Here is an 11,474-nt window from a genome sequence, read left to right on the forward strand (position 1 = left end):
CTTAAGATCTCGCGAGAAGTTTTCCACCTCCCCTCTCCCCCCTCCCCCCCATGGCCAGTGAGTGCGCGAACGAGAAAGGAGGAGGGCGCTCCAGGCGGCGGCACTGCAGACGCCATTACCCTCTGTTTCTCTGCGGCACCGACTTCGACGTTTTGCCGGAGTCCCAATTGTTTGCGGCCCATAAGTAATTGGAATTTCTAAGGCTCAGGTAGTATGGTCTCGGGAAAGGGGTTGGTCTCCCCAAAGAGCTTCGTGTACTTTTTCCAAGCCCGGCTTTTCTCAGGCCCCATGGCCTTACACCCTAAAGGGAGTCGCCGGCGGGAGGCGGGGTTCCCGGCTCCTTCCTCGCCTTGATTGACGCGACCTAGGGCCAATGGTTTTGCCTTCCCATCGCCGCTGACGCCTGGGCAGCCAATCGGGCGCGACCGTGGGGTAGGAGAGCGCGAGGAGGTGGGGGAGGGGGGCCGTGCTCCTTCTCTGTCTAGCAGTGAGTGAGGCGGCGCAGCCCGGAGGGAACGGCGGATTTGTTCGGTGAGAAGTCGGGCAGGGCGAAGGAGTACGTGGGGTGCGAGGGGGTCGGAGCCCAGCTTTTCCGCTCGAGCGGGCCGTCTTAGGGTCTCCCGGGCGGATGTCCGCTTCTCCGCTTGAGAGGGAACGTTACCCGGCCTCCCCTCCCCCACCTCCGCCATTTCCCTGCGCGTGTGTCTGCAGTCCGCGTTAGGGTCCTTGGGGTTTGGGAGGGTTATCGGGAGGCGAGTGTCTGTGGGGTGAACTCTGGGCACCGGAGGCTCAGTGCCTCGTCCGCGGGGGAGATAGCGCGGGCCGGCGGGCGTGTGTCCGTCCGAGTCTGGAGAAGGCCGCGGCGCTGCCGCCGCCGGCTTTTTGTGTAACCCGCGGTACCTTGGGCCTCCCGGGCCGGGGTCGGCGGAATCGGGCCCAGCGGGTGGGACGGGCCGGGCTCCCTCTGCCGCTTTGTCTCTCGGGCGGTGGGGGGGAGGTGCGGGGGATGAGATCGCGGGGCCGCGTGGTGGGTGGGGGAGGGGGGTCGGCGCCCGGCTCCGCCTAGTCGCACGTAGTCGCCATTACGCGGGCCGCCATTTCCTGTCGGATCCGGGTGAGGAGAGGTGCGGCGCCTGTGCCCGCTTGGCTTTTCCAGCTGATGGGACTAGGCTGTTGCCAGTCGCGGCCTTGGGAGGTGGGGACGAGGAGGGCCAGGGCGGGATTTGTCCTGGGTTGGTGGAGCCGGGCGAGGCGAGTTTCGGTTCTAAGGGCTGCTAGACGAGCCGCATTATTTTTCCAGATAGACTCTGCTGTCGGGGCTTAAACTCTTCCCGGGGCTCCCACCACGCCTTAGATTTTGAATGATGGGCGGGCAGGCTGCCCTTGCAGTCCTGGAGATGTTTAACCCTTAACGCGTTTTGGAAGATGGAGAGGCAAAAGTGTTGCCTTGATTTTCAGTTCTTGTGCTGTCTAGTCAACCGTTCATCAAGGGCTACATACAGTTCGCCTCTATTAGTTCTCTTGTTATTTGGGGCTCGTACAATCTTAGGGTTTCCTACTGAAGATGTAATTATTAGATTAAGTATCTTTTGTATTTAGTCCAATTTAATTCTTTGCCAGGGATGATATTAGATGGCTAGGGTTTCATTCGTTTCGTTGAATGGTAGTCAATAGAGCCTGCTCCTTAAATACAGATTTTATATCTTTCGCTGTTGAGCAGATTGAGCTGGTTAGCTAGATATGGCTTGACATTTGCCATTGTGTTTATAAGAAGTAGGCGGTGTCAGAACAACATTGAGTCATCACCTGAAAAAACCTAAACCTCCTTGAAACTTTAAAAGTTTTTGTGGGCAAAATGGAGGTCTACAGCACTTTCAGGCACTTAATGGTGTGTAGTAAGTTGCCATGGTGGAAAACAATTATGTTGGTTAAAAATGGTGGTTTTCTTTAATAAATCACTTTGTAAATTCTTTGGCTAAACAGCCACCGAATTTTAAGATAGAAAAGAGTCAACTTAGATCACTGGCTTGCTTTGTTTTAAACCAGTTGTGAGACCTGAAATTAGTATTTGGTACTGAACAATAGCAAAACCGATTAGCCTTTTTATAGGCTACTGTGACAATAAGGTGTCAGTTGTTGGCTCTACCCAGACCACTACAGTTGTGCTCTGAAAAGATAGAGAATTAGCATGTCCTAGAAGCAGTCTTTATGAAGTGTAATAAGATGTGTAACTTGCTTTATGATAAGCCACCTGTACTAGCTTCTTTATTTTTCAACAGATTGGTGTGTCCATTTAATACAAGAAAATGGAAACTGAACAGCCAGAGGAAACCTTCCCCAACACTGAAACCAATGGTGAATTTGGTGAGAAAACAATTTTTAATTTTTGGAAGTATTTATTACAATGTTTTCTGTTTGATGGTAGTGTTATTATTAAAGAAGATAAAGGCAAAGACTAACTTTTTGAAACACGAATAGTAACAAATCTCTTCTTCCTCATTAAGGTTCTTAAACCTTAATGTATTTTGTGAACAAATTGCTTTCTTTGAAATTTGTACTGTTAATTTGCAGGTAAACGCCCAGCAGAAGATATGGAAGAGGAACAAGCGTTTAAAAGATCCCGCAACACTGACGAGATGGTTGAATTACGCATTCTGCTTCAAAGCAAGGTATAAACTTATCTTTGAAAAATTGATGGTTCATACTAAAGTAGAAATTAAATTCTGGTTTATCCCTCGCAGAAACTTTTAGGGCTTTACAGTCTGAAGAATGTAAGATTTTTGTGGTTCTTTCTAAACTGGCAAATGTATTAATTTTGTTAACTAGTTAAACTAGGAAAGGGGATGATTCTTAAAGTAACAAAGGAATAAATACAGATAATATTGTTGATCACTCAGAAACTTTTAATAGTTTATGAGGCTGCTTTACCCAAATCAAAATGTGAAGGTATCTACTACCATAATAGCAGCTTGCATAAAAGGATACTGTAAAATTAATCTGTATTTAAATTTGTACTAGTATTAAAGGCATTCTGAGCATTTCAAAGCTTCATCTTAAAGTGCTTTGTATTGAGTACATAGGAAATCTTGATCATTTCATGCCCATGATTGGCTTCTTTTTAGAGTTCCAATTCTATAACTTAGTTTAAAGCTTCAAAGCACTAATACAGTAGTTTTAGGTAAAGTCAAAACCATTTCTTGAATTTGTCTCTTCCAGAATGCTGGGGCAGTGATTGGAAAAGGAGGGAAGAATATTAAGGCTCTCCGTACAGACGTAAGTGTTTTATTTAAAGTGCTGAAAAAGCAGATTCAGTTTTTGTTTCTAGAACTTTTAAAGGTTTACATCATAGAAATCACCTAATGTAGTTGCAAGCCATTTGTTAATAATTGGTTACATAGATGATTTCAAAGTTTGCCATTCTTGTTTTAATAAAAGCCCAGATTGTAGTTGCAAGCCATTTGTTAATAATTGGTTACATAGATGATTTCAAAGTTTGCCATTCTTGTTTTAATAAAAGCCCAGATTGAGTAGGGTAAGGTTTATATTAAACCACTTTCTAATAAGATTCCATCAAATTGTTCACTTCAGGCAAGATAACATCTTAACTAGAAATAGTGTCAGTTTAAAAAAAACCCTTAATTTTAACACTCCCCTTGTGTGGATCAATTACATTATTGACAACCATTGTAAGTGGCTGAGTAAACTTAGCAATTCTTCCTTTTTTAAAAGTCATCCATCTGTTCTTTTAACAGCTTTCACATGGAGCACAAAAATGTTTATAGGTTGCATGGTTAAACTGGGTAAAGAATAGAATAGGCACTTAACCTTACAATTGGGAAACCATTTGTCAATACCTATGGTTTGTTGGGTCTTCATGATTTATAGTGGGTTGACTCTTGTGATTAGACACACTAAATGTTTGCAGCATCAGAAGTGAGTAAACATAAAGGACTACATCGAAATTTCTATTTTTTTCTTACAATATACACATTTCTTAATGTTTTTCTTGCTAAAATTGAGGCAAATAACTTTGTGTTGAGTACTTATTTTAACAGTATTTCATTTCTCTCTTGGTCACAGATCTTTGTATGTTCCTCTTGATTACTGTAAACTGTAACTTAAAAATTCGTTTAAATTTTTACAAACCTGCCTGTTCAGGTCTAGGAGTTCATTTAAAACCTTAGGAAACCAGTCTTAATAGTTGGGGTTTGGTGTGGGAATTTTTGTTTGGTCTTTTATAAACCTCTCCTCTTAATCCAGATAGTCAATATAATTGTCTGGGTTGTTAATTTCCCCAATTTCCTCAAGAATTTCAGTAAACTTAAGTCACGACAGGTTTTGTGTCTACCCTCATGAGCCAGCCTGCTACTGAAACATCGTTTTTTCTTTTGTTTGTTTTTGTTTTTTTCCTTGGTTTTGTTTTTTTTTTCGGTTTTGTTTTTTTTTTTTTTTAAAAAAAAACCTAGAAAACCATCATTTAAGGTCCTTAAATGTTAAGCCAGTCAGATATAGAGAAGTCCATTATTGTGTTAGTCTTCAGAACAACTTAAGCTTGTTTCATTAATTGAGAGTATTGAGTATAGTTTGTATTAAATTAAAATTTATTGCTTTTCCCCCTTTTCCCTCTCCTTGTTTTTTTGGCCATATATCTCCGTTGCCCATGTACTGGATCGACTTACCCCTGCGTTGCCCACCATGACGTTGGCCCATCCGCCCCTGAACGCCCATGTGAAAACCCTGGTTGGCTATGCCCAAAAATGTGCTCGTTGCCAAACGGGTACCATACTTGACAACTTCTGATTGAATGCCCATGCCCAATGCCAACATCCACGAACGCCAATGACCAATGCAGTACAATGCCAGTGTTTCAGTCCCAGACAGCAGTGGCCCCGAGCGGTATGTCCCAACAGTTTATGCCTCACTGCCTGATTAGAAAGAGAGAAATGTATTTTATTACCTGCCTTTTATATAATTAAATAGTATCCCCTTTAGACGGTGTATTGTTTTTCAAGTTTCTGTCTTATTTTCCCCATTAAGTCTTTTTGTCACTGAACTTTTACCGTGAGTTGCCCACCCAAACGATCCACTAATTTTATTTCGATGGAAGGAGCACAGCTTCAAGTGTTGCATATTTGCTGCATTGTAAATCAAATTGTTACCCAAATAGTCTCTCGCTCTGTCTTTGTGGCCCACCTTGCTTCCCAACATTTCCTGTTCATAATTTTTTCTGATGAAATGCTAACTCTGGTTCACTTTCCTTCACTTCTCATTTGTGTTGTCTTTGTTTTGTCTTGGCATTTGTATTTGTTTTCTTGCAGAGCCCATTTAGTAATCTAATTTCTAACTGGTATCCATAACCTTATTCCAGATACAATGTTCACCACTTGCATATTCCCCACTTTGCCTAAGAGAAAGGTGTGCCAGTTTTACCAATGTAACAGCGAGGGTATCCTTAACTTGGTGGCGGGGAACATAAATATTCAACTCTGCTCTGGTCAATTTATTGCCCACTTAATCTGAGCCCTTCCAAAAGCCCATTCTTTCTGTCTTTCTTCAAGTCTCCTAATACTGTTATCATGTCTGTATTGGGCATAAAATGCATGTGAAAAATCCATAAATAGGCCACTTTAAATGGGGACTGTTGAGTAAATGTTATGTTACTTCTATGTAAAAGTTTGTGTGACTACTAATGTCAAGCATAAGACTCATTTTTCTTTTCCACTTTTTTTGTACTATCTGGTATTTGTGGTGTTTGACAGCATATTGAGCATCAGTGCTGATATTGAAACAATTGGAGAGATTCTGAAGAAAATCATCCCTACCTTGGAAGAGGTAGGCTCATAATTTTTTTTAATGTATTTGGTAGTATGTGGGGTGGTAAGGTGTTCCATTTGGGGCATAAAGGGAGGGGAGAACTTGCATATATTTCTGACAGAAACAGCTGCATAAAGTGCATCATTGTCATGCACAAGTACTTGGTTTTTGTTTTGTAATTTTCAGGGTGGCCACTATTGGAATAGTAAAACCTACTATTGTCATGGATTTAGTATATATTTAAAGACTTCGGGTTTAGAGAAGTTTTATAGGGGTGTGGGATTATGTTGAAAAAGAAAAATTGCTTAGATCTTAACCTACAATGCTAAGATATCACTAGTAATATGGAGAAAAGTATTTAAATTGAACCTTACTGTTTAGATAAAATTTTTCTCATACTAAAATGTTATAGTAGCTTTACCAATATATGCGACAATAGCCTGATCACGCTAGACACTTAACCTATTACTCTTATTTTTCTACTTTCAGGGCCTGCAGTTGCCATCACCCACTGCAACCAGCCAGCTCCCGCTCGAATCTGATGCTGTGGAATGCTTAAATGTATGTCATAGTGCCATTGAACCCCACTGAAGTATGGAGCCTGGCCCATAGGATCAATTTTATTTTTAACATAGTGCACTTTTCCCATCTCTAGAAAAAGGCTTAAAATGTGATACATGAATGGTCTTACAACTCACTGTTGACCCTGCTCCATGCTGCAGTGGGAATTAACTATATTTGCAAAGTGCTTCGCAGTCATTTTTTATTATCATGTTATTTGAATGTTAATATTTTGTGGTAACAGCGACATGCTAAATGGCTGCAGTGTGGGTATGGTGTTGCAGGACCTGAAAATAAAATAATTTTTAAGGTGGTGCAGAATGTCCTTTTTGGGCCTGGCTATTGAGGATAATAAGCACATAACTGGTAAAGTTATTGAAATACAAATTCAGGTTGCTTACTGCAACAGTCTGTTACTATGCTTATAGCTAATAAGTGTAGATAGGGGAATAACTGACACGAAACTAAAATGTTAAAACTCTCCCTCCACAGTACCAACACTATAAAGGAAGTGACTTTGACTGCGAGTTGAGACTGTTGATTCATCAGAGTCTGGCAGGAGGAATTATTGGGGTCAAAGGTGCTAAAATCAAAGAACTTCGAGAGGTAAAGGGCACTTATGTTTCCTGTTGTTACTGAATAAACCTATTTTTCTTTTAAAATAATGGAAGTCTGGTGGCACTTGTTAAGTTATTTGTATGTCATGGTGATTAGCCACACTTTTTAGTCCGGTAGTTTTAGACTGAATGATAAATCTTTTCAATATATTCTAATTTTTCTTTTTGTAAACTTAACTGCAGAATACTCAGACAACAATCAAGCTTTTCCAAGAATGCTGTCCTCATTCCACTGACAGAGTTGTTCTTATTGGAGGAAAGCCTGATAGAGTTGTAGAGTGCATAAAAATCATCCTTGATCTTATATCGGAGGTAATCTTGAAAACTTTGTTTTTGTAACTTTATGAAATTGATAAACTTCAAATTTTCAGAATATTTTGTGCCTAGTAGTCTTTGTGCTCTTGTGCTTTTCCTAGCAATTTTATATTGTCCAGGTTTACATGTGTTAGTCCTTCAAAAGAATTTAAATCTTAACCGTTGGATTACATTGTACTCTTCTCAGAATATGTCTCATTTGACACATCTTGGACCAAGATAATGGTCCTTTCAGCTCTCAAGTTTTACTCCTCAGAGCTGACCCCTATTGTGTGTACATTGTAGTTTATTATGTAAAAACGAAAGAAGGTATCTAGATATTTCTAGTTTCTCCTTATACTTCCATGTAGTAAAATTTATTTTTTGTTCAGATCATGCTAGCCATCCATTTTAAGATTCTTTCCCACTATCGTTGTTTGTATTTGTTCTACCTCTTGATCAAAATAATTTGTTCGAAAGAAGGGTTAGTAAGACCTAAGGCATTTATTTCTTCAGTCAATAAGGTTGCTATATTTTTGTTTTTAGTCTCCAATTAAAGGACGTGCACAGCCTTATGATCCCAACTTCTATGATGAGACATATGATTATGGCGGTTTTACGATGATGTTTGATGATCGTCGTGGACGTCCTGTGGGATTTCCCATGCGGGGAAGAGGTGGTTTTGACAGAATGCCTCCTGGTCGGGGTGGTCGTCCCATGCCTCCTTCTAGAAGAGATTATGACGATATGAGTCCTCGTCGTGGACCTCCTCCTCCACCTCCTGGTAGAGGTGGCCGGGGTGGTAGCAGAGCTCGGAATCTTCCTCTTCCTCCACCACCTCCACCTAGAGGAGGGTAAGTATTTTTTGTTTGGGAAAGATGTTTAGCCACATACTTACATAAAAGGCATTCTTGGTGGGTGGAGTAATTCGCTGTGTATGTTACGGAAATTGAGATTGTGACTAATGTGTTTACAGAGATCTAATGGCCTATGACAGAAGAGGAAGACCTGGAGACCGCTATGATGGAATGGTAAGGACTTTTTTTGTTTAGCAGTGTGTGTGAGGGCTATTTGAAGTATTAAAGTCACATAGTTAACATTTTGTTAAATGAATTAAGAGGAGTTTTAACAGGTTTTAAAAATGAAAATCTTCAGAAACATAAAAGAGTGGTAACAGGCAATATGATGTAGCTTTGTGTTAATTTTTCTACTTACAGGTTGGTTTTAGTGCTGATGAAACTTGGGACTCTGCGATAGATACATGGAGCCCATCAGAATGGCAGATGGCTTACGAACCACAGGTTGAATATTTTAATGTACATATCAGTAATTTAAGATGTTTATTTGCTGAGCAATTAGTTTTATTTCCTCTCATGTAGTAATTTGTTTTTTTGGAATGCCATGTAACTAAAACTTAAAATTTACTTATGGCTTGATAAGAAATGTACTTATTCATTATATTAACCATGTAACTGTAACTCCTGTACAGTATCTTTACAATAATATAAATATATAATTTGTGGGGAATAAACTAGAGAGATGTGGGTGACTGATTTCCTAAACTGAGGATTGCTTAATATTACAGTGACATTGTATTTTGAAGGCAAAGTAATTTTCTATTTTTTTCTCTTTTTAGGGTGGCTCTGGATATGGTAAGTTTTTTCTTTTGTAAAAATCAAACATTTTATACTTTTTACATGAGCTTAATGCTTATCATTTAAATCAGATTATTCCTATGCAGGGGGTCGTGGCTCATATGGTGATCTTGGTGGACCTATTATTACTACACAAGTAACTATTCCCAAAGATGTAAGTATCCTTAATACTAGGAACAAACATTTAGTGAAATTTCTTTAAATGGTGCTGCCTATTTCTCTTAAATTTCCTTTCACCTGGAGGTTTTAATTAAAACTACTAGAACCCTAGATTATGTTCAAGGATTTAATGTGTCACTCCAGTTTGTCTAGTCAATGATGTTCAGTGTCTTCAAAGTAGTAAAAAAAAAATGTTAGGATGTATATAGATATTTATAATCCAGTCTTTGGTTTGTCAAGCTTTCTTTAAAAGTTACATGAACACTTGTATTTAAAAATCTTTTCAGTTGGCTGGATCTATTATTGGCAAAGGTGGTCAAAGGATTAAACAAATCCGTCATGAGTCAGGAGCTTCGATCAAAATTGATGAGCCTTTAGAAGGATCCGAAGATCGGATCATTACCATTACAGGAACACAGGACCAGATTCAGAATGCACAGTATTTACTGCAGAACAGGTTAGTTTGTGTTTAACTTTGTGTTAACTCATATACACTAAAATACTTAAGAACTTTTCTTCTCAGTTAATTTTTCTTTTAGAAACCATGGTGTTTCAGTCATTTGGGGACCTAACTTCTAAACATTCTAATATTCTAATAGCTTTGCCTTAATTTTCTTCTGCTTTCTTACTAAAAATGAAGACATTCAATACTAATCTTGCTGGAAGAAGCCTTAACCAACCAAACTTCTCATTTCTCTGGTGAAAACTGCTGCCAAAACCACTCCTTATAAATTATACAGAGAGCCTGTAGAAACTATAGAAGATTCATTGGATGTTGGCTTAGTTCTGTGTGGAAGACTAGTGATTTTGTTGTTTTTAGATAACTAAATTGACAACAAATCACAGTCTGCCATATGGCACAGGCCACCTCTACAGGACAAATGATTGGTGCTGTAAAATGCAGCATTTCACACCTTCCTGGCATTTCTTGTCTTTTCTACCAAATACTAACAACTTTCAGTTTCGTTTTCTTAATTCTGCTCTACTGTCTGGTTAATCATTTTTCTTGAATTTTACATTGCTTTAATTTGTAATTGCTGGTGTTTTAAAATTTTTAATTGTAATGGACATTTAAATTTAGCATTAAAATTGTCTTAATGTTGATTAAGATGTTACGAACAAAAATTCTAATTCGTACTTTTTTTTCTTTTCTTTTATAGTGTGAAGCAGTATGCAGATGTTGAAGGATTCTAATGCAAGATATTTTTTCTTTTTTATAGTGTGAAGCAGTATTCTGGAAAGTTTTTCTAAGACTAGTGAAGAACTGAAGGAGTCCTGCATCTTTTTTTTTTATCTGCTTCTGTTTAAAAAGCCAACATTCCTCTGCTTCATAGGTGTTCTGCATTTGAGGTGTAGTGAAATCTTTGCTGTTCACCAGATGTAATGTTTTAGTTCCTTACAAACAGGGTTGGGGGGGAGGGTGTGCAAAAACTAACATTGAAATTTTGAAACAGCAGCAGAGTGAGTGGATTTTATTTTTTGTTCATTGTTGGTGGTTTAAAAAAAAAAATTCCCCCTATGTAATTATTGTGAACACCTTGCTTTGTGGTCACTGTAAACATTTGGGGGGTGGGACAGGGAGGAAAGTAACAATAGTTCACATGTCCCTGGCATTTGTTCAGAGCAGTGTGCAGAATGTAATGCTCTTTTGTAAGAAACGTTTTATGATTTTTAAAATAAATTTAGTGAACCTATTTTTGGTGGTCATTTTTTTAAGACAGTTTTCAAATGGTGGCTGAATTTTCTAACCCACTCCTAAACACTAAGTTTGATTTTTCAGCTCCTCTGTTAAATATAAATGCACCTCTTGGATATAAACAAAATATATTGGCAAATTCAGTACTAATGATTTCCTAGTAGTTTGAGAAACCATTGCTTGGGGAGAAATTACATCATACACATTCATGCTTAAGATGGGGTTTTTTTATTTTTGCAAATGCTTGCCCCAATTTTACATGTTTTCTGTTGTAAAGAAACAAGGTATGGAGAATGATACCACAAGTTAATATAAGCATATACCAGAAGAATGATTGGCAACAAGCTTTATTACTCAGATTAACATTTAGTTATGAAGTGGTTGATGGCTGAATAAAATCTGGTTATTTTTATTACATAATTTCTCACCTATAGACTTAAACTGTCAACCCTAGTAGTGTCTATTAAACTTTGTAAAAATATATATACTTGTTTTTCCATTGTATGCAAATTTAAAAAATGTACCATTTCTCTGTTGTATGTTTGATTATGTAGGAAATGTTTGTGAGCAGTTCAAAAAATGAAAAAAAAAAGTTCCTGTGGATGTTTTGTGTGGTATCTTGGCATTTGTATTGATAGTTCAAATTTTACTTCCAAATAAAAATCCCATGATGCTAGA

The 11,474-nt window shown here is 38.7% G+C and overlaps 1 protein-coding gene across 8 annotated transcripts; it reads left to right on the plus strand.

Moving 5' to 3' along the window:
- Positions 1 to 55: 55 nt before the first annotated feature.
- Positions 56 to 11,474, plus strand: Hnrnpk (heterogeneous nuclear ribonucleoprotein K). 8 transcript variants are annotated; one of them, XM_042696237.1, is made up of 16 exons: positions 56 to 208; positions 2,280 to 2,364; positions 2,572 to 2,669; positions 3,217 to 3,273; positions 4,853 to 4,896; positions 5,760 to 5,832; positions 6,304 to 6,375; positions 6,868 to 6,981; positions 7,176 to 7,304; positions 7,833 to 8,140; positions 8,263 to 8,317; positions 8,504 to 8,602; positions 8,923 to 8,938; positions 9,013 to 9,095; positions 9,388 to 9,557; positions 10,321 to 11,474. In XM_042696237.1, exons 2-16 carry the CDS (start codon positions 2,307 to 2,309, stop codon positions 10,349 to 10,351), a joined length of 1,407 nt encoding a protein of 468 aa, XP_042552171.1. In that variant the 5' UTR covers positions 56 to 208; positions 2,280 to 2,306; the 3' UTR covers positions 10,352 to 11,474. The 8 variants fall into 8 exon arrangements, with proteins under 8 accessions (XP_042552171.1, XP_042552174.1, XP_042552168.1 ...); XM_042696234.1 differs by having other exon boundaries at positions 57 to 208; positions 10,261 to 10,575; XM_042696238.1 differs by lacking the exon at positions 56 to 208 and adding an exon at positions 427 to 531 and having other exon boundaries at positions 8,504 to 8,587; positions 10,261 to 11,474.

This window comes from Dipodomys spectabilis, unplaced genomic scaffold, assembly GCF_019054845.1.
Source record: "Dipodomys spectabilis isolate Male_0828 unplaced genomic scaffold, ASM1905484v1 ptg000204l, whole genome shotgun sequence".
NCBI classification, from domain to species: Eukaryota; Metazoa; Chordata; class Mammalia; order Rodentia; family Heteromyidae; genus Dipodomys; species Dipodomys spectabilis.